Below are 26,126 nucleotides of genomic sequence, written 5' to 3'. Positions count from 1 at the left end.
TAAATATTAAACTACTATCAATCCTAAAAACATTATATTTTAGGAATTAAAAACGCAAATAGAAAAAAAAATTCAATTCACATCATGTTTAGTAGACCGAGATGTTCAGTCTGTGTAATTTTGGCAGTTTATATCGTTTACACTCTGTATATATACATAAGTGTTTTGCCCATAAGCAGGTCTTTCCCTGCAAATCCAGCATTCTCCAATCTTTCCTATTTTCTGCATTTCTCTTTGTCTCTGCATATGATCCATATATCTTAATGTCGTCTATCATCTGATATCTTCTTCTGCCCCGAACTCTTCTCCCGTTAACCATTCCTTCCAGTGCATCCTTCAGTAGGCAGTTTCTTCTAACCCAGTGGTCTAACCAATTCCTTTCCTCTTTCTGATCAGTTTCAGTATCATTCTTTCTTCACCCACTCTTTCCAATACAACTTTATTCCCTATTCCGTCTGTCCATTTCACACGTTCCATTCTTCTCCATATCCACATTTCAAATGCTTCTATTCCGCTTCTCTTCATTTCGTCGTAATGTCCATGTTTCTTTACCATTCAATGCCACACTCTACACAAAGCACTTCACTAGTCTCTTTCTTAGTTCTTTTTCCACAGGTCCGCAGAAGATGCTCCTTTTTCTATTAAAAACTTTCTTGCCCATTGCTATCCTCCTTTTTACTTCGTAGCAGCAGCTCATGTTATTGCTTATAGTACATCCCAAGTATTTAAAGCTGTTCACTTGCTCTACTGTCCCATTTAAAATTCGCAAGTTTACCTTCTTTATTTTTCTTCCTATGACCATAGTTTTCGTCTTATTTGCATTATTATCTTCATCCCATACTGCTCACAGCTGTCATTTAGCTCCAGTAGCAAATACCTCAGTATCATCTCTTCTGCCAACAACGCCATATCAGCAAATCTTATGCACTTTATTCTTCTTCTTCCTACTATAAATGTACTTTGACCGATCAACACAGTGCGTCCGTTAGTGACTATTATTATTATTATTATTATTATTATTATTATTATTATTATTATTATTACTTTAGTTGGTTATTTAAGGACACTGTATGAACTACTGGGTTATTTAGCGTCGATGGAATTGGTGAGATAGTATTTGGTGATATGAGTTCCAGAATCCTACATGGGATTACCTGACATTCGCCTTACAGCTGGAGAAAACCTCGGAAAAATCAAACGAGATAATCAGCCCAAGAGGGATTCGAGCTCACATCCGAGGATTCCAGGACACTTTACGTACAGCGTGTAGTGTACTGACCACTTGCCCTACTGATATTTTATCTACTGCATTTCGCCTATTAGGCTATAATTTAGCCGAATGTTGATTTCCTCATTTATTGTCCTTCGTCTTCAAAACCCTATTACTGTATTTTGGATTCGAAATTTACGGAGTACCTATGGCATCTGAGTTAATTACAGCATTGAAAGGAGGCAATCCTCTTCTCATGTAATGTTTTCATATATCTGAAACCCTGTTATTGAGGACGAAACATTCCACGATCACCCGAGGTGCAGGTATTCGCTTGCACTCTGCACCCTAGGCTATGCCCCAGATACTTTGAGCTTCATCCGGCCCTCACCAAAGGTGAAAACATGACTCTCATCTCCGAATAAGTCATCACTGCCAAACATATTGACGTCACCCGAACAACAAAGCTGGCACAAATTACGTATATGCCTAGTACGGCGTCCAATAGATCGCTATCTTGCGCAGAAGAGGAGAAAGGCGTAGTCCTCTCTCTGGAAGCTGTCCGCTCATCCGTGAGACTCCTGTCCAAGTGCGCGTGTTGTTTAATATGCCAGTTCCTCGCAAAGTCATTCTATCCTTGAGATCTTACAGACGATATTTGAGGTTTAAATATGTATAACATTTGATCTAATAAACGTCTGTCGAAACTTCACAGTTCTCGTCGTCAGCTCTTCATCCAGCCATTGTCTATGACCTCGGTACAATTTGTATTCAGTTCTGCAGCAGATATTATTATTATTATTATTATTATTATTATTATTATTATTATTATTATTATTATTGTTGTTTAGTCAACTGTCCGAAGACAGGTTGTGACACCAAGGCATCACTCATGAGGCAACTAAGTCAAGAGATAATGGGGTAGGATGGCCAATTTCTTTCTCCATTGCATACATCGCCGATTAACTGCATATTATACTAATCAGACTTTCAATGTGTACAAACGAAATTATTCTTCCTCTGACACATATCGTCAAATGAGATCTACTGCCTGATAATAGATGTATAGGCCTATATACATATCAGTCAGAAACTGAAACATTATTATTAATAATGCTTTCGGAAACTGATTCCAATACGAATATTAGACTGCATGAAACTAGTAAATAATTTACCGATTGTTATAAATATTCTTTAAATATTATGTCCTCACTTACGACGACCTCAGAATATAGTTCACTGAAATTCAGTAATGTATAACCTTTTGCATGTACCTAATTTTATTCTCAGTATACATTCTTACCAGTACTAACGACAAGAACTTCATATATTAATATACGGACATGGGTAGTTTTTACAAATCTCCCGCTTATATATTTCAAGCTGTTTTCAAATTCAGTTACTATCGCTAGCTCCTCGGAAAGTCACGAGAAATCAGCATTCAAAAAGTTCAGGTGTCGTATTTAGTGCTAAGCTTAGCGTGGCTAAGATTGGGAGCATGGAAGGGTAATAAAATTGTCAACGAAGAAAGGACTCCTGGACACATATTTTATTGCAGTGTGTCGAATCGGAACATATCCGGAGAAAAATCTACCACCCTCGATGCTAAGTCAGAATAGGGGTTCGCTTGCATGTCTTGATCTCATGGGGAATAGAGAATGGGAACAAAAGACTGGATTGTTTCTCTTGAAGGCGAGACAGATTAGAACTTAAGGTGTTGGAGTTTACGATGATAAGTGACGAAGGGATATTGAATTATACACTTTTATGCCTGTTTAGGTTAGGATATTATTATATAATGTGTTTTGTTTGTGTCATTTTCATTTTAATCCGTGTGTTCTTTTGGAGAGTGGTTGGATCTAATTATAGGTGAGGGGGTGAATCCTACAAAGTAGGACTTGTTTTTAGGTAAAAAGCACGTACGGTCAGAAGACTCGTGCATTGGATTTAAGAAAATTCTGATAATATAGTACATCTGTATGTGTAATATTGCTCAATAAATCCATCTATGTACTATCTACTTAGTGCTAAGCAATACTCAAGTAAGAGCTTATGTTTGGCCCTTTAGTTTGAAAGAAAGGAGAAAAAAAATCTGAATTCCAACTGCACAATTTTTGTTGGAAGATTGACAAAAATTTTCATGTAATCGTAATCGAAACTGTCCAAAATATTTGTCAACGAAGTCAGGCTACACAAGAGTCGGCTTCTTTTGTTTTGTTATATTGCAAAGGGAGAGTCCGCAATGTAGCGTGTAATTTATACGCATGCGTCGAAACGTTGAAATGCGCAAGATGGATCTCACTCGTGTCCTATCACTCACGACCTGCTGTGTCAGCTTGTGGTCCAGATTGTTGATGAGGCTTCCATGGCCAGTCCTCGACAACTAAATTGTCTAGCGGTCCGTTTTGGCAATCTGAGGAAGGCACCTTCCGTGAATTATCTCTATGCAACTAGTGAACCCACAGTTTTCATAAAGGAGAACAGGGTTCGATGTCCAACACATTGTTAGGGTCTTTTTATAACGAATACATTAATAAGTTACATACATACATACATGCATACATACATACACACATACATACATACATACATACATACATACATACATACATACATACATACATACATACATACATACATACATACATACATACATACATACATACATACATACATACATACATACATACATACATACATACATACATACATACATAGAATAGTGTTCTGCCAAATGAAGGGTACACGGGAATAACGATCAAGGTCCATTTTAGAAAGTTTCGAGAAAAACGAATTTAAAGTTTAAGCACTTAATACTTTGTTATGTGTGTATTTAATAGAAATTGACGTAGTGGAATGTCAAGAACGATAATTTCTTATTACTAGCTAGACCACATGATAGTACTTCCTTTCCACTATAAGATAGCATTATTAACTCAATTTCGATTTTTGATGGACCTTGATCGTTTTTCCCGTGTACCCTTCAAATGGCATACCCAGCTTTCTCCAATCTTTCCTATTTTCTGCCTTTCCCTTTGTCTCCACATATGATCCATATATCTTAATGTTGTCTATCATCTGATTTCTTTTTCTGCCCCGAACTCTTCTCCCGTTCACCATTTCTTTCAGTGCATCATTCAGCAGGCAGTTTCTTCTCAGCCAATGGCCCAACCAATTCCTTTTTCTCTTACTGGTCATCTTCAGCGTCATTTCTTCACCCACTCTTTTCAACACAGCTTTATTTATTATTCTGTCCGTCCACTTCACAAGCTTCAATCCTTCTCCATATCCACATTTCAAATGCTTCTAATTGCTTCCCTTTACTTCTTCGAAAAGTCTATGTTTCTGCTTCAAAAATGCCACATTTCATACAAAGCACTTCACTAGTCTCTTCCTTAGTTCTTTTTCTAGAGGTCCGCAGAAGATACTCCTTTTTCTATTAAAAGCTTCCTTTGCCATTCCTATACTCCTTTTGACTTGTTGGCAGCAGCTCATGTTACTGCTTAAATAGTACACCCCAAGTATTTGAAGCTGTCCACTTGCTCTACTGCCTCATTTAGTATTCGCACGTTTACTTTCTTTATTTTTCTTCCTATGACCGTGGTTTTCGTCTTGTTTGAATTTATCTTCATCCCATACTGCTGACAGCTGTCATTTAGCTCCACTAGCATATTCGTTAGTATCGTCTTTTCTTCTGCTAACAACGCCATATCATCAGCAAATGTTATGCAATTTATTCTTCTCCCTCGACCTGATTGGCTGGCCTTCTATGCCCACGGTTGCGGGTTCGATCCCGGGCCAGGTCGATGGCATTTAAGTGTGCTTAAATGCGACAGGCTCATGTCAGTAGATTTACTGGCATGTAAAAGAACTCCGGAACAAAATTCCGGCACATCCGGCGACGCTGATATAACCTCTGCAGTTGCGAGCGTCGTTAAATAAAACATAACATAACATCTTCTCCCTCCTACTTTCACCCCTCCCATGTTATGACGAAAGGAAGTTAAATTTGAATTCGAGTAGGACTATTCAGATTTCCCCTCCACTCTGATTCTAAGCTTGCTCCATTCTTATTATCTGACGTGTCACTAGAGTGCAGTTTTGATTAGCATTTAGATTCCCGAAGTCAGACGTGTCTGCTTTTTGAGGGAATATTGTAAGTCTAAGGCATGAATTAATTACGACTAAAATTCATAACGATAGGGGTGACGGCACCGGTTGCTGCGGCGACAGCGATTTGACGTCCAAGGCTCATTATAGATAAAGTAATCGCTAATGAATTCAAAATCATGATATTGCCATGTTACATGCATTTAATAACTTGAGTAGTTGAAATATGTCACATAAAGTCCAGGCGGTAGACTAGTTGGCCTTTGCCGTCACGGAAGGAGCCCGATAATCATGATTGACGGAATAGGAAACAAATAAACTGAAAAGTACCTTACACGAATGACACGTCCTTGAGAGGATCTCAAAGATATGTGAGCAGCTCAGACGTGCGAGCTGGACTCGAGATCTGAGGCTCGATCCTGTCTGATTACTGATAGGGTTTTTACGAGGTTTTCCCCAACTAAAAGGGGAATGTCGGGTAATTTCATGCCAAATTCTCGAACTCGTCTCGCCAAATACAATCTACAAGGGTCGTTCCGAAAGTAATGCCTCCTATTTAGTTTCATGAAAACTACAACAGACACACAGAGCATAACAACACAGTTTAAATAGAGCAAGGTTTCAGCTACATGCAGTTATTTTTCCATACAGTTACCAACATTCGTTATGCATTTTTGGTAGCGATGAACTAAAGCCTGCATGCAGCGCTAGTAAAAATTCTGAACCAGCAGAAGTAAGCCACTTTGTTACAGCTGTGATGATAGCATCCTTGTCTGGAAAATGTTGCCGCCCTCGTAGTCCATCTTACATTGGCTCAAAGAGATGGAAATCTGAAGACGCTAAGTCCGGACTATACGGTGGATGTGATAGGACAGTCCAGCCAAATTTTACAGCGTGCTCAGTGGTCGCGAAACTGGCGTGGGACCTAGCTTCATCGCTTTGCAAGCGAAGGGACTTCTTCTCTGGCCTGACTCTGGAAATTCAGGCTTTTAGATTACAAGCAAACGTTCTGACAGGAGCAGATAAAAATTTAATTTTTTTTCTTCCACCATGTTAATAATGTCAAAAGAAGTGCTTATACAAATTTTGGCCACTCCACAGAAATTTCGAGGACCGTAAAAAACTAAGTTCGCCAGGAGCCGTTAACAGAAAAAAAAAAAACATAATTTCATTGGACAAATTTATTGGAACAGACACATCAATTGTTGAGCTATTTTTCAACATATTCCCCACCGGAATTGAGACATTTCTCATAATATGGGATCGACAGAGAGAGGTGCAGACGCAGTCAAACGTTGGTTCCGATCTCAAGCGGCTGACTTCTACGACACAAAAATTGATACCATGGTAACACATATGTCTCATTTCCAGTGGTGGATATGTTGACAAATAGTGCAACAATTGCTATATCTGTTTCAATAAATATTTACATGGAATTGTGCTTTTTTTCTATAAACGACCCCAGGGAAGATCACTTTCTGGACGGCCTCGTAATTGCGGTTCAGTGGCCAAAATTTGTATAAGCACTTCTTTTGACATTATTGACATGGTGGAAGAAACAAATTTAACTTCTTTATCTGCCCTCTTGAGAACTTTTGCTTGTTAGCCAAAATTGGCAGGTTCTCCAAGCTGCAGGGCATTCAAAAGAATCACACCCCGCCTATTGAAACGCACTACCCACGGCCTTACTGTGCTCGCATTGACTGTATGGTCTCCGTACACTTTCAGAAAATGTCGGTGGATGTCAATGAATGCAACTTGTTCGGCAGTGAGGAAGTCTGTAACACATCTCTGTTCCTTTTCACCTCTATGTCAGATGCCATTTTGATAGACTGCCCTGCTGCCGCTATTTGTCGAACGACAAACAAACTAACACGACATTAGCGTGAAGGTTCAACCTTTACTACAACGCCACTAACATTCGGCTCAGACGTTACAGGGCAACACAAAAGCATAGGAGGCATTATTTTTGGAACGACCCTCGTAGCTGTCACCAATATTCCACCGACAAGCACAAGAAGCCTTCAGACTGTGGTGCGCACGGAAGGAAAAAATGTGAGCTCTAAGCCTGTTGGTCACTTGTCTCATCACTACTATATAAGATTGGTAAAACGTATGGAACACTTGTTAAATTCAATTTTATGAAGAATCTACATACTGTATGTACCGGTACAAAAGTTACAGCGGGTGAAAAATTAATATTTTGAAGATATTTTCAAAAACTATATTTCTCAGTTATAAAGACTTCGCCACGGAGTCTGTTTTTAATTGCGTCATGTACCGGTACTTATTTTTTTTTCAATTTTCGGGTTCTTTAGGTTTCAAAACATAAAACATTTGCTTTTCTTAAGCATCAAGTATTTATTTCTCCATTTATTATTCTTTAGGTCTCAAAACGTACAAAATTATAGTTCTTGCCGTTATTTTATTAACTATTGCATCGTAAAAATTGCCTCAAATTTATGATCTCTATGTATGTGTACACAAGAAAGAGAGAAATATTTCAGTAACATCAGTTTTTCATTATGGAAAATAAGTAGATCATGAATTAGATAATCATAGATAGAATAGACAGAAGCTAATAAATTTTACCGACAATTTCTCGCCTGTACCGAAACTCGTTATACTACCTATGAAATCTTAACTCTCATTCTATCACGGCATACAATGAATTCGACTTTACATTTCAGAAATGTAATTCTTCATAACACCAGATTTTGAGGTGATCTTAACTCACTATATCTGAAAGTGAATCTTACCAGTTGACCATGTTTTATATACGTGGCTGCACAAGTTGGATGGGTAATTGGAATTCACAGTCGCCAAGAATACTCAGTTTTCACGTCCAGCCCTCTCTTCACTTAATTTTTTTTTTTTAATTATAGGCCTATCTTAACTCTTAAGACCTCAGTGTCAACATTTGGTCAGGGAGACGTAACGCCCAGCAGAGGGCGGTACCAGGGATATGACAAGCGGGTGTTTACCTGCCAAGATAAATATTGTCATCCACCAAGAATGGAGACCTTCCGTAATTGGAACATGGCCTGCAATGACTGTAAAGGACATGACATCCTTTACTGTGACAGTGATATGTTGAAGACGGTAGTTACTAGTCAACAATCAGCACTCATCATAACCTTGATAATTCAATTGTGTGTGCTGTCCATACCCGTCAATTTCACACAATTAGAGTCTCACTCAGTTTCCCATGATATAGAAAATCCTCAGATAGACGAGAAAGGATCGATGGGTAATATAAATTTATATATTTCAACTTCAGAAATAGTCTTTTGGGTGTTCCGGAACACAGTGTTTCCAACGTTTCGGAACAAAATACATCATTAGGACAGATACGTATTAGCAGAGGTGTCGACAACTCCTCAGGCAACTAAGCATCTGTAATTCTTCGCTCTTTTATACAGAGTGATTCACGAGGATTTACCGTCCTTTACGGAATATTATGGATTTATTTCTCCTGAAATATTAATTGTCAACATTACAGAGATTATTCTGTAGGACAAATTAATAAATCCATAATATTCCCATAGCTAGCAGTGTATCATAACTGCGGAATCCCGGCCAAGTAAGTCACTCAACTGAGTGCGATCCTAGTATAATGGCAGTTGACACTAGACATATACGTCAACATATATGCCTAACTTGGAGTCAGGCTACAAAGGGAAACACTGAAGGAGGAAGATTCGATCCGGTGCTGTGGATTGAATTCGGCGTAGCTCAGTGGTCAGACCGCTTGGTACAAGGAGGAAATGAAAAAGACAAGGAGAAGAATTGAAGGATAATGAGATAGAGGTGAAGACAAGGAAAACAAGGGGAAGACAAACATAACAAGTAGAACACAAGGAGAACAAAAAGAATATATGAGGACACGGGGAATACAAGGAGATTAAAGGAAGGATAAGGAGAACACGAAAAAGATGAGAAGTGTTTTGTCCATGGGCAGGTCTCTTACTGCAAACCCAGCTTTCTCCAATCTTTCCTATTTTCTTCCTTCCTCTTTGTCTCCGAATGTTGTCTATCATCTAAAGCTGTCTAATATCTTCTTCTACCCCGAACTCTTCTCCCGTTCACCATTCCTTCCAGTGCATCCTTGAGAAGGCAGTTTCTTCTCACCCAATGGCCCAACCAATTCCTTTTCATCTTCCTGATCAGTTTCAACATCATTCTTTCTTCGTTCACTCTTTCCAACACAGCTTCATTTCTTATTCTGTCTGTCTACTTCACACGTTCCATTCTTCTCCATATCCATATTCCAAATGCTTCTATTTTGTTTCTCTTCACTTCGCCGTAATATCCATGTTTCTGCCCCATACAATGTCACACTCCATACAAAGCACTTCACTAGTCTCTTCCTTGGTTCTTTTTCCAGAGGTCCGCAGAAAAAGCTCTTTTTTCTATTAAAAGCTTCCTTGGCCATTGCTATCCTCCTTTTGACTTCCTGGCAGCAGTTAAGGAGAAGAAGGGGAGGATAATTGGAACAAGGGGAAGAAGTGGTAAGACAACGATAACAAGGAGAACAAGAGAAAGACAGGGACGATAATGGTATTGATAACGAGGGGTAGATAAGGAGAACGAGGGATTACAAACATAAAAAGGGAAACACAGGGAGAAGAAGACGAATACATGAGAATGAATAGAGCTCAAAGAGAACAAGAGAAAAGCAAGGAGGAAAAGGTGAGGATAATGAGAACGAGGGGAAGATAATGAAATTAAGGGGAAGACAAACATAAAAGGGGAACCCAAGGAGAACAAGCTGAATATATGAAAACAAGGGGAAAGCAAGGAGAATACAAGAAGAACAAGGTGAAAATAAAGACAAGAGGAAGGCCAGGATGACAAGGGAAATGGAAGGAGAATAGTGTGAATACAAGGAGCACAAGGGAGGAAGTTGCATTTTTATGTGCCAGCCTAGATCATATATACCCAGATTGCTCTGCCTTATAGGCTTTGATGGTAACAACTTTTGTCAGGTTTACTATGCTGCCATCTAGTTGTTAAATTAGGAATCACGTCATAACTCCCATTTGGATTGCATTAGCGACTGTACTGCCATCTCGTGTTCGTTTACGGAGGACGGGTGGCGATCCTGGCGGTTGTTCTCTTCAAAGTGCTACCGATTTTAACATAGGGACGATCAATCTGTTATATATGTGATCTGGGGTGACAGTAAATTCCCAAATTACCCCTCATACCCAGTGAGGAGAGAGATGTAGCTCTACGTCAGTGATGTCAAAGCAAGCGCATTTTTCTGACCTTGACGTCGTGCGCGGGCAGCAAGCGCTAAGTATGGAAAGAGGAAGGGTTGTGTATATGAATAAGCAACCTGTTAGATTAAGAAAACAGTGGTGCACAAACTTCAAACGGAACGTGAAATTTTATGTCATTTTTATATGGCTTCTTTCTGTTTAATATTATCTATATTGTCTGTAAAACAAAAGTACTAATACCAATTTCTTAATATTGCACTTGTGTTTTAAATCTTAATAACATAATAGACAGTTAAGAAGGAATATTCACTTAAATTCCATAGTAGTATAATATTATACTGTATTAAGTGGATGAAACACATCATTCATAAAGAAAGTGATATTCCAAAGAAAGAGATTGACTATGACATGATAAGTTGGAATTTATATTGATGGTATCTTTAGCCTTACAAAAGTAATCAATAAACTAATCAAAACAATATTACAGTACAAAGCAAAGTTACCTAGGTACTGTATCTGTTTTAAATGTAACTAATATTACATAACAAAACTCATCGCATTATGCTTTTAAGGTGATATTTGTGAGCAACTTCCTTTCATCAGAATATTAAATTATTTTCTCGAAATGTGCTGAAGCTATAGAACTGACACTTTTACAACACATGGGCACGTATCTTTTGCTTATGATGTAACAGTAGCTGCTGTGTTAATTCATTTCCTTACAAACAATTTCCATGCGAATATTTCCAAAATTTTCAATACACTATCTTCAGTAATACGTATATACGGTATATTAGATTTACGAAAACATTCTGTAAGGCTACTAAATAAATAGGCCTATACCTGAAAATTTCACTTTTCTATACGAAAAATTGAGAAAATATTTCTTTGGAATAAAAAAAAATCAAACTTGTGAAAAATGAGCATTAAAATTAAAACTTACATTCTTATAATACACTTATACTTCTCAGGCAAATCTAAAAATTAACATGAATACAGTTTTAATAAGTTCTCTTCCCTTTATCTATTGAATCAGTGCTTGCCATCCCTGAATATAGCTCGACCAAGCGGCATATACCACTTCTTTCGTCTGTCTCTTTCCCTTCCGCTATAAAGCGCTCAGGATCTCCTGAGCTCTAAAGCGCGCGCTTGCTCCTGTGGGCATCAATTGACATGCCTGCTCTACGTCAATGAAGATCAATGAATGGACTGAGTGTTACCTGGCATCTTGGCGCTTGGTGTCGGCGGTGACGAAGTAGACGAGCTGCACGGAGGGCACGCTGACGATGAGGCCGTCGTCGCTGACCACGGTGCCGCCGAAGTAGACGGGGAAGGTGTGCGCGTCCCACGTCACGGGGTTGAACATGATGGGGAAGGTGAGGTTGAGAGTGCGGTTCTCCACCTCCTCGATGACGTAGTCCAGGTTCAGGATGTCGTTTTGGAAGCACTCGTCCACCCAGCGCGCGCACACGTCGCGGTACGTGAAGGTCTCCTCGTCGTCCCAGTACACCGTCTCGTTCTGGATCAGCTGGTCCAGCAGGCGCAGTTCGTGCCAGATCTCGCTCTTCAGCATGTCCTTCCCGTGCCTGGGCACCACGATCACCCGACCGAAACGACCTGCAAGTACGGAGATACATTCAGTCACTATGTGTATGATCATCAAAGCTACTGAGAGAAAATAACGAAAGTACATGTTTTTAAGGTAACGACTGTTAGGATAAAAATCCACATTTTTTTCCTTAATGCGTTTCAAGTTTTGTTGACATGATTCTTCGAAGTAAATTAAGCAATTTATATAATTCAAACTTGAAAATCGAATTTGGAGGCCAAAAGAATTTTTTTTTTAAGTTAATACAATTTTGGACTGATCTAACACCATTAGAAATTGACCTAGATTAAAACTTCTTTCGCCAAAATAATTCCCCACCTATGGAGAATATTACATACTATAATTATTAATCCCTGCCTAGGACTCGCGTTACGGAATGCGCGCTGGTTCGATTCCTCATGGGGGAAGAAATTTTCTCATGAAATTTCGGCCAGTGTATGGGACCGGTGCCCACCCAGCTTCGTAATGCACTTGGGGAGCTACGATAGGTAGCGAAATCCGGTTGCGAATACCAGCTATAACGGCTGGGGGGATCATCGTGCTAATCACACGATACCTCAATTCTGGTTGGATGATCGTCCACCTTTGCTTCGGCATGTGGGCGTGAGGCCAGCATCTGGCTGGTCGGTATAGGCCTTTCACGGGCTGTAGCGCCACGGATTATTATAATTATTTATCTTCAACTATTCAAAAGTTATGACACATTATATAAGCATATTTTTGGGATAAAATAATTATAGTAGATTGAAAATAATAATTTTAGTTAACAACATAGCCACATGTTTAAGCTTTAATTTGGTACTTCAATGAATTCTTTTGCCCAATTGAAAGTCTACATTTTGTCTTTCGGAAGAATAATAAATGTCGGAAAATGTCAAGTAGGAGAAAACAGACACTGAAGATAGAGTAAGGTATAGAAAATATAGTTCACTGATATTATAAATGCCCAAATATATATGAAATTATTCAGATAATTCTATATTTTTTTTTTTGGAAAAAAAGTTAATAAAATTTTATATGCTGAATATCTTCAAGTAGAACTACATGTGGGTGCGATCACCTGTCCACAGGTGCATAGCTTTATAAGCTGAATATCTTTACGTAGAACTACGTGTGAGTACAGTACAATCATCTTTCGACAGGTGCATAGCTTTATATGCTGAATATCTTTACGTAGAACTACGTGTGAGTACAGTACAATCATCTTTCGACAGGTGCATAGCATTATATGCCGAATATCTTTACGTAGAACTACGTGTGAGTACAGTACAATAATCTTTCCATAGGTGTATAGCTTTATATGCCGAATATCTTTACGTATAACTACATGTGAGTACACTACAATCATCTTTCGACAGATGCATAGCTTCATATGCCGAATATCTTTACGTAGAACTACGTGTGAGTACAGTACAATCATCTTTCGATAGGTGTATAGCTTTATATGCCGAATATCTTTACGTATAACTACGTGTGAGTACACTACAATCATCTTTCGACAGGTGCATAGCTTCATATGCCGAATATCTTTACGTAGAACTACGTGTGACTACAGTACAATCATCTTTCGATAGGTGCATAGCTTTATATGCCGAATATCTTTACGTAGAACTACGTGTGAGTACAGTACAATCATCTTTCGACAGGTGCATAGCATTATATGCCGAATATCTTTACGTAGAACTACGTGTGAGTACAGTGCAATCATCTTTCGACAGGTGCATAGCTTTATATGCCGAATATCTTTACGTAGAACTACGTGTGAGTACAGTACAATCATCTTTCGATAGGTGCATAGCTTTATATGCCGAATATCTTTACGTAGAACTACGTGTGAGTACAGTACAATCATCTTTCGACAGGTGCATAGCTTTATATGCCGAATATCTTTACGTAGAACTACGTGTGAGTACAGTACAATCATCTTTCGACAGGTGCATAGTTGTATATGCTGAATATCTTTACGTAGAACTACGTGTGAGTACAGTACAATCATCTTTCGACAGGTGCATAGCTTCATATGCCGAATATCTTTGCGTAGAACTACGTGTGAGTACAGTACAATCATCTTTCGACAGGTGCATAGCTTTATATGCTGAATATCTTTACGTAGAACTACGTGTGAGTACAGTACAATCATCTTTCGATAGGTGCATAGCTTTATACGCTGAATATCTTTACGTAGAACTACATGTGGGTGCGATCACCTGTCGACAGGTGCATAGATTCATATGCTGAATGTCTTTACGTAGAACTACGTTTGGGTGCGATCACCTGTGGACATGTGCATAGCTTTACTAGACTGCGCATACTTACGTAGAAGGTTTGTGGAACAGCTTGCGGCCAGCATAGTTAAATAACTGACTTATAAGATGTTTGAGTTTTTTGTGTTTACTCGTTTGAAATTAGCGTAATATAAACTGTGGAAGATTTGTTCCGCTACAAATTAAAGACTAGATCCAAATGTGCAGGAGTGAGCGCTGTACCGCAGCAGAGTACGTTTTAAGAGAAATACTTTTGTTACTAACCTATTCTAACTTCCTTGCGTATATAATAACAATGTTAATTTCCCATTACAGGGAGCCTTGAGTTGGAACCTTCTTCCCCTGATTCAGACACGCCCGCAACGGTAAGTAACTTCCTTCAGACTTCCGTTCATTTGATTTATGTCTAGGTCAGGGCTGTCTGTAATTAATCCGTGGACACTCTAGTGCGAAATACTTGCAGTGTCTAGGTCATTCTTCTCAAGGATCATTGCAGATGGAGAGTTAATTTTGTAATTCTTGACACTAGAATTTGAATCTCTCGCTTTGTGTTAAGAAAAAAAGTCTTCCAACCGCAAAACTATTGTAATATGCATGCAAATGGTGTTAAATATTTGTTTGAATGAATGTTCTTGGTTGACGATACATAGCCCTGAAAGTAAGTTCTGTTTTTAAGCGAGCGCTTAGCAACATGGGGATTTTGTAAGTAATATATATCGGTACAGAACTTGCACTTGAAAAATATTAACGAGTTGCTTTTTCTTTGAGAATCTGATTAAAAAAAAGTATCAAGAGATGGAAAATTACAGAATTTTATACGCAGTTTATGTCGGTTTTCCATTTTCTTGCTTTATTCATTTACTTATTTCCTCCATCCTTACTGGCTTTTAGGGAACCCGGAGGTTCATTGCCGCCCTCACATAAGCCCGCCATCGATCCCTATCCTGAGCAAGATTAATCCAGTTTCTACAATCATATCCCACCTCCCTCAAATCCATTTTAATATTATTCTCCCATCTACGTCTCGGCCTCCAGAAAGATCTTACTCCCGGCCTCCCAACTAACAATCTATATGCATTTTTGGATTGACCCATACTTGCTACATGCCCTACTCATCTCAAACGTTGGATTTACTGTGCCTAATTATATCAGGTGAAGAATAAAATGCTTGCAGTTTTGCGTTCTTATTTCGTCCATACATATTAAAATTCATATGCATTCTCAGCGGCGCCAACTTATATGCGACCGTGAGGCCCGAGCCTATCCAATAATTTGTCGTATTATTATTATTATTATTATTATTATTATTATTATTATTATTATTATTACTACTTACTTACTTACTTACTTACTTACTCACTTACTTACTTACTTTTAAGGAACCCAGAGGTTCACTGCCGCCCTCACATAAGCCCGCCATTGATCCCTATCCTGAGCAAGATTAATCCAGTCTCTACCATCATATCCCACCTCCCTCAAATCCATTTTAATATTATCTTCCCACCTATGTCTCGGCCTCCCCAAAGGTCCTTTTTCCCTCCGGCCTCCCAACTAACACTCTATATGCATTTCTGGATTCGCCCATACGTGCTACATGTCCTGCCCATCTCAAACGTCTGGATTTTATGTCCCTAATTATGTCAGGTGAAGTATACAATGCGTGCAGCTGTGCGTTGTGTAACTTTCTCCATTCTCCTGTAACTTCATCCCTCTTAGCCCCAAATATTTTCTAAGAACCTTATTCTCAAACACCCTTATTATTATTATTATTATTATTATTATTATTATTATTATTATTATTATTATTATTATAGCCTATTGTTATTATTAGCCTATTATTATTATTATTATTATTATTATTATTATTATTATTATTATTATTATTATTATTAATGACATTTATTTATTTTAACTTATAACTCAAGCGTTTGAGTTCACCCAATGTCTTCCAAAAGTTGGCGCCACTGTGTATTTCCTGTCTACTTAGCTTCTTTCTTTTATTCTTTCTGTAATCATTCATTTTTGTCTGTATCTTATTTATAGTTTCCATATTTAATTAACTCCACTTTTCCTTCTTCGTTGGTTTCTTTTTATTCATACATTTACTTCTCACTTTACTTCTGTTCGTCATTCTTCATTCTCTCTGTTTTATCATTCACTTTTTATTTATCTATTTATTTACGTAGAAGCACAATGGTTCGGTATTAATTCCAGGAACAAGCCGAGTTGGTGTTCGTGTTTGTGATGTGGGTGGTGCTGTCTGTCAGGGTAGTGGCTCGGTATATCCGTGCTTCCTTTTGACCGTTTCCACCTGCTTGCCATACACGAACACCATCTCGGCTTGTTCCTGCAATGAATACCGGACCATTGTGCTTCAACGTTGCTTAAATCACACTATCTGCAACACACAAAACGCACACTGCAAGTTATGAGAGAATGTCGTCAGTGCCATCTACCGTGGAAACTATGCATTTCCGGACACAAGGTGATATGAACTTTTGTGCTTCATTTTCAGTCGGGAATCACCCCCTGAAGTTTGTCGGTGGACTCAAAACTCACTCTGTATATGGACCAGAAATTTGAACAATGAGTGAAGAAATGGATATATATATATATATATATATATATATATATATATATATATATATATATATATATATATGAAAAAATATGTTTTAGGAAAAAATGCCGTAAATCGATTACATTAGATAAAATAAATTATGGATGAAATAAGAGGGATAGCAAGTTTAAAACAAAGTATTGTATAAATTATTGAAAAAAAAAACAAAGACAATAGTAGGGGCTTATGATGCGTATAGCCCGAAGCTGATTTTGTAAGCAAATACTATATTTGAATGGATGTTCCCTGGGAGGAGAAAATGGGAAATGCCTGGGACGAGATGGGAACAAACGAAAAATGACCGACAGGTTGTATAAATATCTTCTTTATTGATGTACTCATTTTCCAAACTATTTTTGAATCCTTTACACGGATCGAGTCTTGAATAGAATACATGTTAAGAAATTCTATGAATCCTTGCAGCTGGGTTTTCTGACGTTGTGTAATTGATTGGCGAAGGTATAACCATACATATAAATGATCCGTTCAACATCCAGTTTCAAGTGAGTTTGATTAACTAGTGCTGACACGTTTTATGTTAATGCTTCACATTTTATGTCATTGTTTGTGGTAACATCAAAGCACTAGAGAAGGACTGACATGAAATTCTTAGATCAGAGAACACTTACATTTAATGAATCAATAACTACATTTCTTTTCCTCGTGGTACTCAAAAATATCTTTTTACGTATAGATAATGGTCAAAATATACAACCTAAAAGTTCGTAATGAAACATACATGATTAAAAATATGATTCTACATAGAAGTATTGAGATACATAACCTCATATCATGTAACTAATCACATTAGGTCACGTTATTTTACAACATTTTCGTCATAGGACATCTATGTCACTTAATGCCAAACTTTATAATGTCACATCACAATTGAAGGGTTCAGAACCATAGTCGGCCAAGCGCCATTTACTAAAACCGTAGAAAACAAGGGCTAAAATGAAGTTATTACCGTAATTCAATGGAAACATATAGCACGTAATATAAATTATACACATTAAAACTAAATGATATGTGATTCTTTATTAAACTATGGTATTCACTTAACTTTAACCCTTGCGTTCTCCGTTTTTAATAAATGGCGCTTGGCCCATTATGGCTCTGAACCCTTCAATTTAAGAATGTAATAGATGTAATAATCTCGACAGAGATGTAGTTTATCTACATCTATATTTAATATATTGTACTTGAACGAGCTGGGATTGAAGTTTCAAGGGATGCCCTTATCTCCACAATTTTATTTTCTAATGGTCATGCAGTAATCGCAGAATCGGAAATTGAATTGTAATGTAACATTTATAAACTAAGCCAAGTGCAGGAGTAATTAAACTTTAGAATCGTAGCGACTGAAACGGGTAAGGTTTAAAAATTAAATAAGTCAACAAATATATAAATATAAAAATGGAGCGTTTTAAAATAATGTCTAATGGCTAATTATAAAAAAATAACTTAGAAATATCAGACATTAGGCAGAAGGAATGCAGGACAATCTAGAAAACAGTGGGATACAGAACCGGAGCAGGCTTTAGTCCAGGGTTATACCATAGTCGCATTTGTCGCATTTTGCCACTCTGCTTCTAAATATGCCATACATTTTTCAATGTAAATAAGCAAAAATATGACAACCACGTTGAACTTGAGAAAACTTCAGAAACGAATATGATTATGGAGAAAATGAAATCAGAGACGTGTATGAAATAGTTAGTTCTGGAGAATCTTTAGATGTAAACGAATTGTTAATGGAATATGCAATATTCAAGAAGATATTGTTTATTGTTAATAAAATAACATTGACAGAAATACAATCTTAGTTCTTCCCTGAAGGAGTAAAAAACTCGTGCTCAGGGAGATATCTAAACACAAAGATAAACACAAAGATAATTTTTTGACACAAACTGGGTCAAGAAAAAAAAAATACAGGATTAAATTAAATTTAAAAATACAATTTCAATTTTAACAATTTAAGTCATACAAATACATATACATATTAAATCAATATATATTCTTTAAACATTAAATTCCTAACGCTATTTTTGAAATTCCTGATACTAAAATTTTGCAAATCTGGATATTTATTAATTATTTTATTGTATAACCTTGGACCAAAGTAGGTACCATGGCTCAGAGCTGTGCTTGTGAAACACTTTGGTTCCTCTAGTCGTATAAAATCGGATCTTTTAGTTCCATATTTATGATGATACAATTTGAATTTATTACGGTTTTTATGTATGAAGATTAATAAGGCAATATAATAAATCTGTTTAATTTTCAAAACATTAAAATCAGTGAACAAAAGCTCGGATGAGTAATCAATTGGTTTATTAAGGCATATTTTAATGATTCTTTTCTGTATAAGTATTAGTGGAGTGAGATTAGAATTACAAGCATTTCCCCACCCTAAAATTCCATACTGGAGAATGGATTGAAATAAAGCTAAATAAATGAGACGTAAAATATTAATTGGTAAATATGACCGAAGTATAACAAAGACATAAATTGTTTTACGTAATCTATTGCATAAATATGTAATATATTTGTTCCATCGTAAGTGTTGGTCGATCGTAATGCCTAAATACTTAACTTCTGAGGATTCGGTTAATATGGGACAATCACAATTTTGAGAAGAACAATCTGAATGATGAATTTTGAGCCTAAAGGAAGATTGAGGAGATTGAAGACCACTGGACCTTAGTGAAAATGATTATTCTCCATTTATATAGCATTGAATCTTTCAAAATATTTAAAGTATCGAAGACAATCCAAAAAAAAAAAAAAAAAAAAAAAAACAATGTACACTATAATGTACATCAGGCCTGAAGTGGTTAAGATAAGTGAACATTTTTCTCTAATTTACTTAGTTCTAAAGTATGCTGCAATGAAATTGCATACTGTAAATCATGACAGAGGATGTAGTTGTATGAATCTGTAAAAAATGAAGTTAGGAACAGCGTTTCAGTAAAGATAGTTAGTACTCTGCTAACAATAAAGAAATGAAGATGGGTTGAAAGTAATAAAACTCGAAGAGGCAAAATTACATATTTTTTGGTTTCTGCAGACCTTATTAATTTTATCTTTCTGCGCAATTATTTATGATGTTGCACAAGATCTTCGCAATTTGCACAAATATAATTTTTAATTTCTGCGTTTTTGCGACAATTATTTGTTTTATAGCTTAAACCCTACCCAAGACATAAATCCGATGATGATAATGATGATGATGATGACAAACTTTATGTTCTTGGAGTAACTCGCGGTTAAATTTATGTAATTATGTTTGTGAAAGGAGACGTGTTGACCATGAGACGTCACAACGAAGTCTTCGAAGCATAGTTCGTTGTCACTTTGCTGTTGGCTTTGCGTTTTTTTCTGCGTAAGAGAAACGACAAACATTCGCGAGAGAGTATACAAGTAGGTGAATAGGACATCTTGACCCTGACCTTCCCGGTCACGAACGTGAGGCACAAAATGGCAGGTTACTCCCGCAATTCGCATTAAAACCAATGACAAACATTTCGTGAGTCCTTACGTATGGAAACTTATCTATTGTTACTTAATATTTTGCCAAAGAATTGTTGTTATTTTAGAGAGGGTTTGGAATTGAACGGGTTACATCAGCTGCTTGTCTATGCGGATGACGTGAATATGTTAGGAGAAAATCCACAAACGATTAGGGAAAGCACGGAAATTTTACTGGAAGCAAGTAAAGAGTTAGGTTTGGAAGTAAATCCCGAAAAGACAAAGTATATGATTATGTCTCGTGACGAGAATATTGTACGAAATGAAAATATAAAAATTGGAAATGTATCTTTTGAAGAGGTGGAGAAGTTCAAATATCTTGGAACAACAGTAACAAATATAAATGATACACGGGAGGAAATTAAACACAGAATAAATATGGGAAATGCCTGTTATTATTCGGTTGAGAAGCTTTTATCATCCAGTCTGCTCTCAAAAAATCTGAAAGTTAGACTTTATAAAACAATTATGTTACCGGTTGTTCTTTATGGTTGTGAAACTTCGACTCTTACTTTGAGGGAGGAGCATAGGTTAAGGGTGTTTGAGAATAAGGTGCTTAGGAAAATATTTGGGGCTAAGAGGGATGAAGTTACAGGAGAATGAAGAAAGTTACACAACACAGAACTGGACGCATTGTATTCTTCACATGACATAATTAGGAACATTAAATCCAGACGTTTGAGATGGGCAGGGCATGTAGCACGTATGGGTGAATCCAGAAATGTATATAGAGTGTTAGTTGGGAGGCCGGAGGGAAAAAGACCTTTAGGGAGGCCGAGACGTAGATGGGAAGATAATATTAAAATGGATTTGGGGGAGGTGGAATATGATGATAGAGACTGGATTAATCTTGCTCAGGATAGGGACCAATGGCAGGCTTATGTGAGGGCGGCAATGAACCGCCGGGTTCCTTAAAAGCCAGTAAGTAAGTAACTAAGCAGCCTATTGTTGTTATTTTATGCTACTAATTCTACAATTTGGGACATCTGGCCGACATCTACGACTGACCACTAGGATCCAGAATATAAAGCAGGGGTTAAATTAAAATAAAACACAATATGATTTGCGGAGAGAATACAGAACAATGATAAATTTAAAAAAAAGTACAGTTTGATTTCGGAGAACCATGAGATGAAAGTAGCCTACAATGGAGAGTAGAGAAATGAAGTAAAAGAAATATTACCTGATGTTATACAAGTGATTGTGTAAAATGGATAATGAATCTCTCAATACCATTAGACAAATTTTGTTTATGTCCTCATTAGAAAATTTAAGAGAAAGGAGAATGGTTTTGGTTAACTTAAATGAAGTTCCCCTAGCGCTAGAAAGAAATCCTTTCTCTTCCCATGTATTAATATAAATTGTTTCCTTAATAAATATTTATTTCAGATTTTCGCAAAAAAATATCGCGGGGTCCAAACTACGGCTGAATAGCAAATTTTATGTGAAACGTCACGCCGACAAATTGAAAATTGCTCGGCATCGTGAAGCTATAAGATAGGGTTCCCATTCATCCCGTTTTTCATGGAACAGTCCCATTTTATGGTAAAATGTCCCAGTGTCCGAATTTGTTCCAATTGTCCTGCTTTTTAAGTCTCCCTCCTGAAAAAGAACTGTGGATTACAGATTTTATTCCGTTTTTAAATATGACCATGTAGCCAGCACTCCTGGTGACCAATCCATGAAACTTTGGTGAGAAATTTCTGTTACGATATTGGCATTACTTACGGTGATACTCTTTTTTTTTTTTTTTTTTCACCGTGCTTCTGTTAGTAGTATTATTTAAAGGTTCGTTCTCAGTGTGTTTGAGATCTATACTTATTTCCTAATTAATATTTTATATTAATCTGTGGATTTTACGTCAGCAGTGTCTTATTTAAAATGAAACCTATGCGCAGATTTATTTTCGGTTTTCTCAATTTTTAACATGTCTCGTTAATTTGTTTACAAAATGTCCCAGGATTTTTAAATAAAAGTTTGAAAATGTCCACTTTTTTTTTTTTTCGAAAAAAAAAATATGGGAACCCTACTATAAAATAAAACATTGTGAAATATTCTTTTTTGAAAATCATTTTTTTCACTCTTAACAAATTTTTATTTTTGTATGTCGTTAGGCACCGTTAGAGCTTTGTAAGAAGTATTTGTACATTAGCGTAGACTACCTTTAACGGTTCACGAGATATTAAAAATGTTTCAGATGGTGAGAGAGTGAAAATCTTAGCCGTCATTATACATATATTTTTTATTATCGTGTACGCATATTCCTTACTTTTCAAGCGATGTATCGTTCACTGTTCTAATAGAAGTAGACATAGAGCAGTGACATAGGTAACGCGAAAGTCTGACATCGCGAGCGCCGAGGTGACCATGCAATGCGTACCGAAATGTAAAGCGTTTTACGTCAAAAATGTCAGCAATCTCAAACCGAAAAAATGTTGTTTTAGTACTAGGTCTATCTATTTGTCTATGTAGACTAGCAACTTATCGCAAACTAAATTGAACGGTAGTATCAGTGTTTCATTTAAACGCGGAGGCTATTTTGAGTCGAAATTTAATGTGGACGATAAATAGCCGAAAAATTTCGCCTTGAGTATTGTATCAGTCAAAAGGTTATTTTGCGTGCCGTAAATCTAAGACACGCTACCCATAGCTCTACTCCCGGAGAAAGCCATCCATGTTAAGTGGACACAGACGTGAGTTTTGTTTTCAACATGTATGCTTTTATTTTTATCCCTGGAAATATCAAAGATATCTACATGAATTATTACATGTAAATTTGCCAGAGCATAATTAATAAACATCCAAAAGTACACTGAAATTGTATAACTAGTTTGTTTACAATAAAAATAGTAATTCTGGATTAAAATAATAATAAATAAAACAATGTTGCAGTCGTTGGCAGTCGTTGGTAAGGTTATAAAATAGGCACTCTGTACAATGAAGGATTCAGCCAAACGCCATAGTGGGCCAAGCGCCATTTACTAAAACCGTAGAAAACAAGAGTTAAAATGAAGTTATTACCAAAATTTAATGGAAACATATAGCAAGTAATATAAAGTATACACATTGGAACCACCAGGTATTAGTCGCGCGGATGGTAAACGACCCGATGGTCTCACCTTAATTCCATGGTCTAGAGGAAAATCTTTAATTTGGGACTCCACTTGTATTGACACTCTAGCTCCATCTCACTTGCCGAATACCTCCAGTCGCGCAGCATCTGCTGCTGAATTAGCCATGAAGAAGAAGGTCAATAAATATGCTCATCTTTTAGACAATTATAGCTTTGTCCCCTTTGCTGTGGAGACCTTCGGTCCTTGGAGTCATAACGCTAAAGTTTTGGTATCTCAAATCGGCCAAATTTTGATCTCCATTACTGGTGATCGTCGTTGCACTACTTATTTGCGTCAACATTTAAGTATTGCAATTCAACGTGGAAATGCAATGAGCGTTTTGGGTACTCTTCCCGAGTCCAGCCCTTTGGAGAGGTCTTTCTCCTGTAATTTTGTTTTATTCTGTGTGTAAAATATTTCTGTTTAGTTATATATATATATATATATATATATATATATATATATACATATATATATAATACCATTTATGCTCGACCATGCCGAAATGTAGTAATTATACACCTGGTAGCAGACCTTTAATGTACCTCATTAAAGTACACCTACTCATTAAAGGTCAGGTCTTTCAGCCAATGACGACTCAGGTTACAACTGTTCAGCCAATGACAGGTCAGCTTTGTACCGTTATAAAACCGCAAGTATCGATTATTCTCGGATATGCAATCGAAAGAGAATTAGCGAAAAGTCACGGAGGCCGGAAATCCAACTGTCGCAGAAGGTTATGTTCTGTTACTATAATAATTAGCGTTAATTGTAAATAATATTCAAATAAATTCAATTTGTCATCTCGTTTTTCAATGTCGAATTCAATAATCAAGGTTATAAAATTATAATATTATCAAGTTTAACGGGACTATGTCAAGGTCAATGACATTATTGTTCCTCGGGAAAAATCAATACTTTCGCGTCTGCGCACATCTCACAATTCACGACCTAGAACAAGGTCACTTCCGATCTTGTCAGTTACAAATAAAATGTATACATCTGAATACCGGTAATTTCAAGTTAGAAATATGGTCGAGCATAAAATGTCGTATGAAACTCGCCTATAATGGTAATTAAGAAGCTCGTATGAAAATTATGAAACTCGCTTGCGCTCGTTTCATAAATATCCATACTCGATTCTTAATTACTATCATTATAGGCTCGTTGCATAATGTACTATTAAGCATGCGTTAGATGCGTTTTATGAACCTGAGATTCCATTAAAAGTCAAGTCAAGTCCATTGTCAATTTTCATTAAACTATGGCATTCACTTAACTTTAACTCTTGCTTTCTCCGTTTTTAATAAATGGCGCTTGGCCCACTATGGCTCTGAACGCTTCATTTGGGGGGGTTCTCACCTGGTCGAGTGATGCGGCCCACGTTGAACCTGCTCGTGTAGTTGGGCTTGAAGAAGGACTCGACGACAGCGCGCTCCACCTTGCCCTCGCCGCGCACGGGGCTGAACAGGTACTCGGGGTCGATCTCGTACTTGATGCGTTGGAAGCCCGTGACGCACAGCAGGGTGAGAAGGAAAGGCACGATCAGGAAGTAGCCGGGGTGTCGCCCCACGATCAGGCCCAACCTGTAGAACGCCCTGTGCAGCGCTGCATCCACCCATGTTAGTCCGCAGCCCATCTTGAACCTGCACACACCAAGGCGGCAGCATATTATAATTATTGCAGCATCATGTGATGTAGACATAGGCTACTGGAAGTTTTTCACTCAACAGTGATTTCAATTAAAAAAGGAAATGAGGAATCAAATTGGTATCATGATGCAAGATTATTATTATTATTATTATTATTATTATTATTATTATTATTATTATTATCATCATCATCATCACAATCATCATCATCATCATCAGCATCATCAATGACGCAGCCAGAATTTGTTTGGGGGGATTCAATATTTTTCTTAACTGACTATATACAGTAACAACAGTAACGAAAGGTCAGAACTTGCGACAGTTGAGGATTTAGCAGAGATATTTGATATGTGTAAAAAAAAAAATTGGGGATGTGATCAAAAACTGCAAGTAAAGTGAAATTGGAAAAGATCGAGAAGTAGAGGGGAGAGAGAAAGTGTATAAGCAGATGTGTAGAATAAAATGTAGGCCTAAGTATTTATAGGAAGTGGGAATAGTGACAATGGATTAGGTGTAAGCAGAATAGTTAGAAAGTAGAAGTGTGCGCAAATAGGAATGAGTGAAAATAGTGAGAAAGGGTTAAGAGAAGTGAACAAGTGACAGCATAAAATTAGTACCAACATTTGAACGTTGGAACAGTAAATGAATAAAAGGTCAAAGAACAAATAGGCAAATAATTCAATATGATAATTTATAGAGAAAAATTGAATTTCAGATTTTAGTGAATAGTAGTTAGAGGAAAAGGGGGGTGTGAAAGGAGTATACAATATTAGTTATATTAGGATTAATGAA

At 37.0% G+C, this 26,126-nt stretch overlaps 1 protein-coding gene across 1 annotated transcript in view; it reads right to left on the bottom strand.

The window, feature by feature from the left end:
- Positions 1 to 26,126, bottom strand: part of LOC138701184 (patched domain-containing protein 3-like) — a 333,215-nt gene that overhangs the window by 128,820 nt on the left and 178,269 nt on the right. The window contains exons 2-3 of the mRNA XM_069827813.1: positions 25,045 to 25,328; positions 11,766 to 12,162 (exon numbers count right to left, since the gene is read on the bottom strand). Coding sequence (XP_069683914.1) covers positions 11,766 to 12,162; positions 25,045 to 25,321 — 674 coding nt within the window. The 5' untranslated portion in view covers positions 25,322 to 25,328. The remainder of the gene's footprint in view (positions 1 to 11,765; positions 12,163 to 25,044; positions 25,329 to 26,126) is intronic.

The sequence above is a fragment of the Periplaneta americana genome, chromosome 6 (genome assembly GCF_040183065.1).
Source record: "Periplaneta americana isolate PAMFEO1 chromosome 6, P.americana_PAMFEO1_priV1, whole genome shotgun sequence".
In the NCBI taxonomy this organism is placed as follows: Eukaryota; Metazoa; Arthropoda; class Insecta; order Blattodea; family Blattidae; genus Periplaneta; species Periplaneta americana.
The sequence above is the reverse complement of the archived record's forward strand: the minus strand, read 5'-3'. Positions and strand labels throughout refer to the sequence as shown.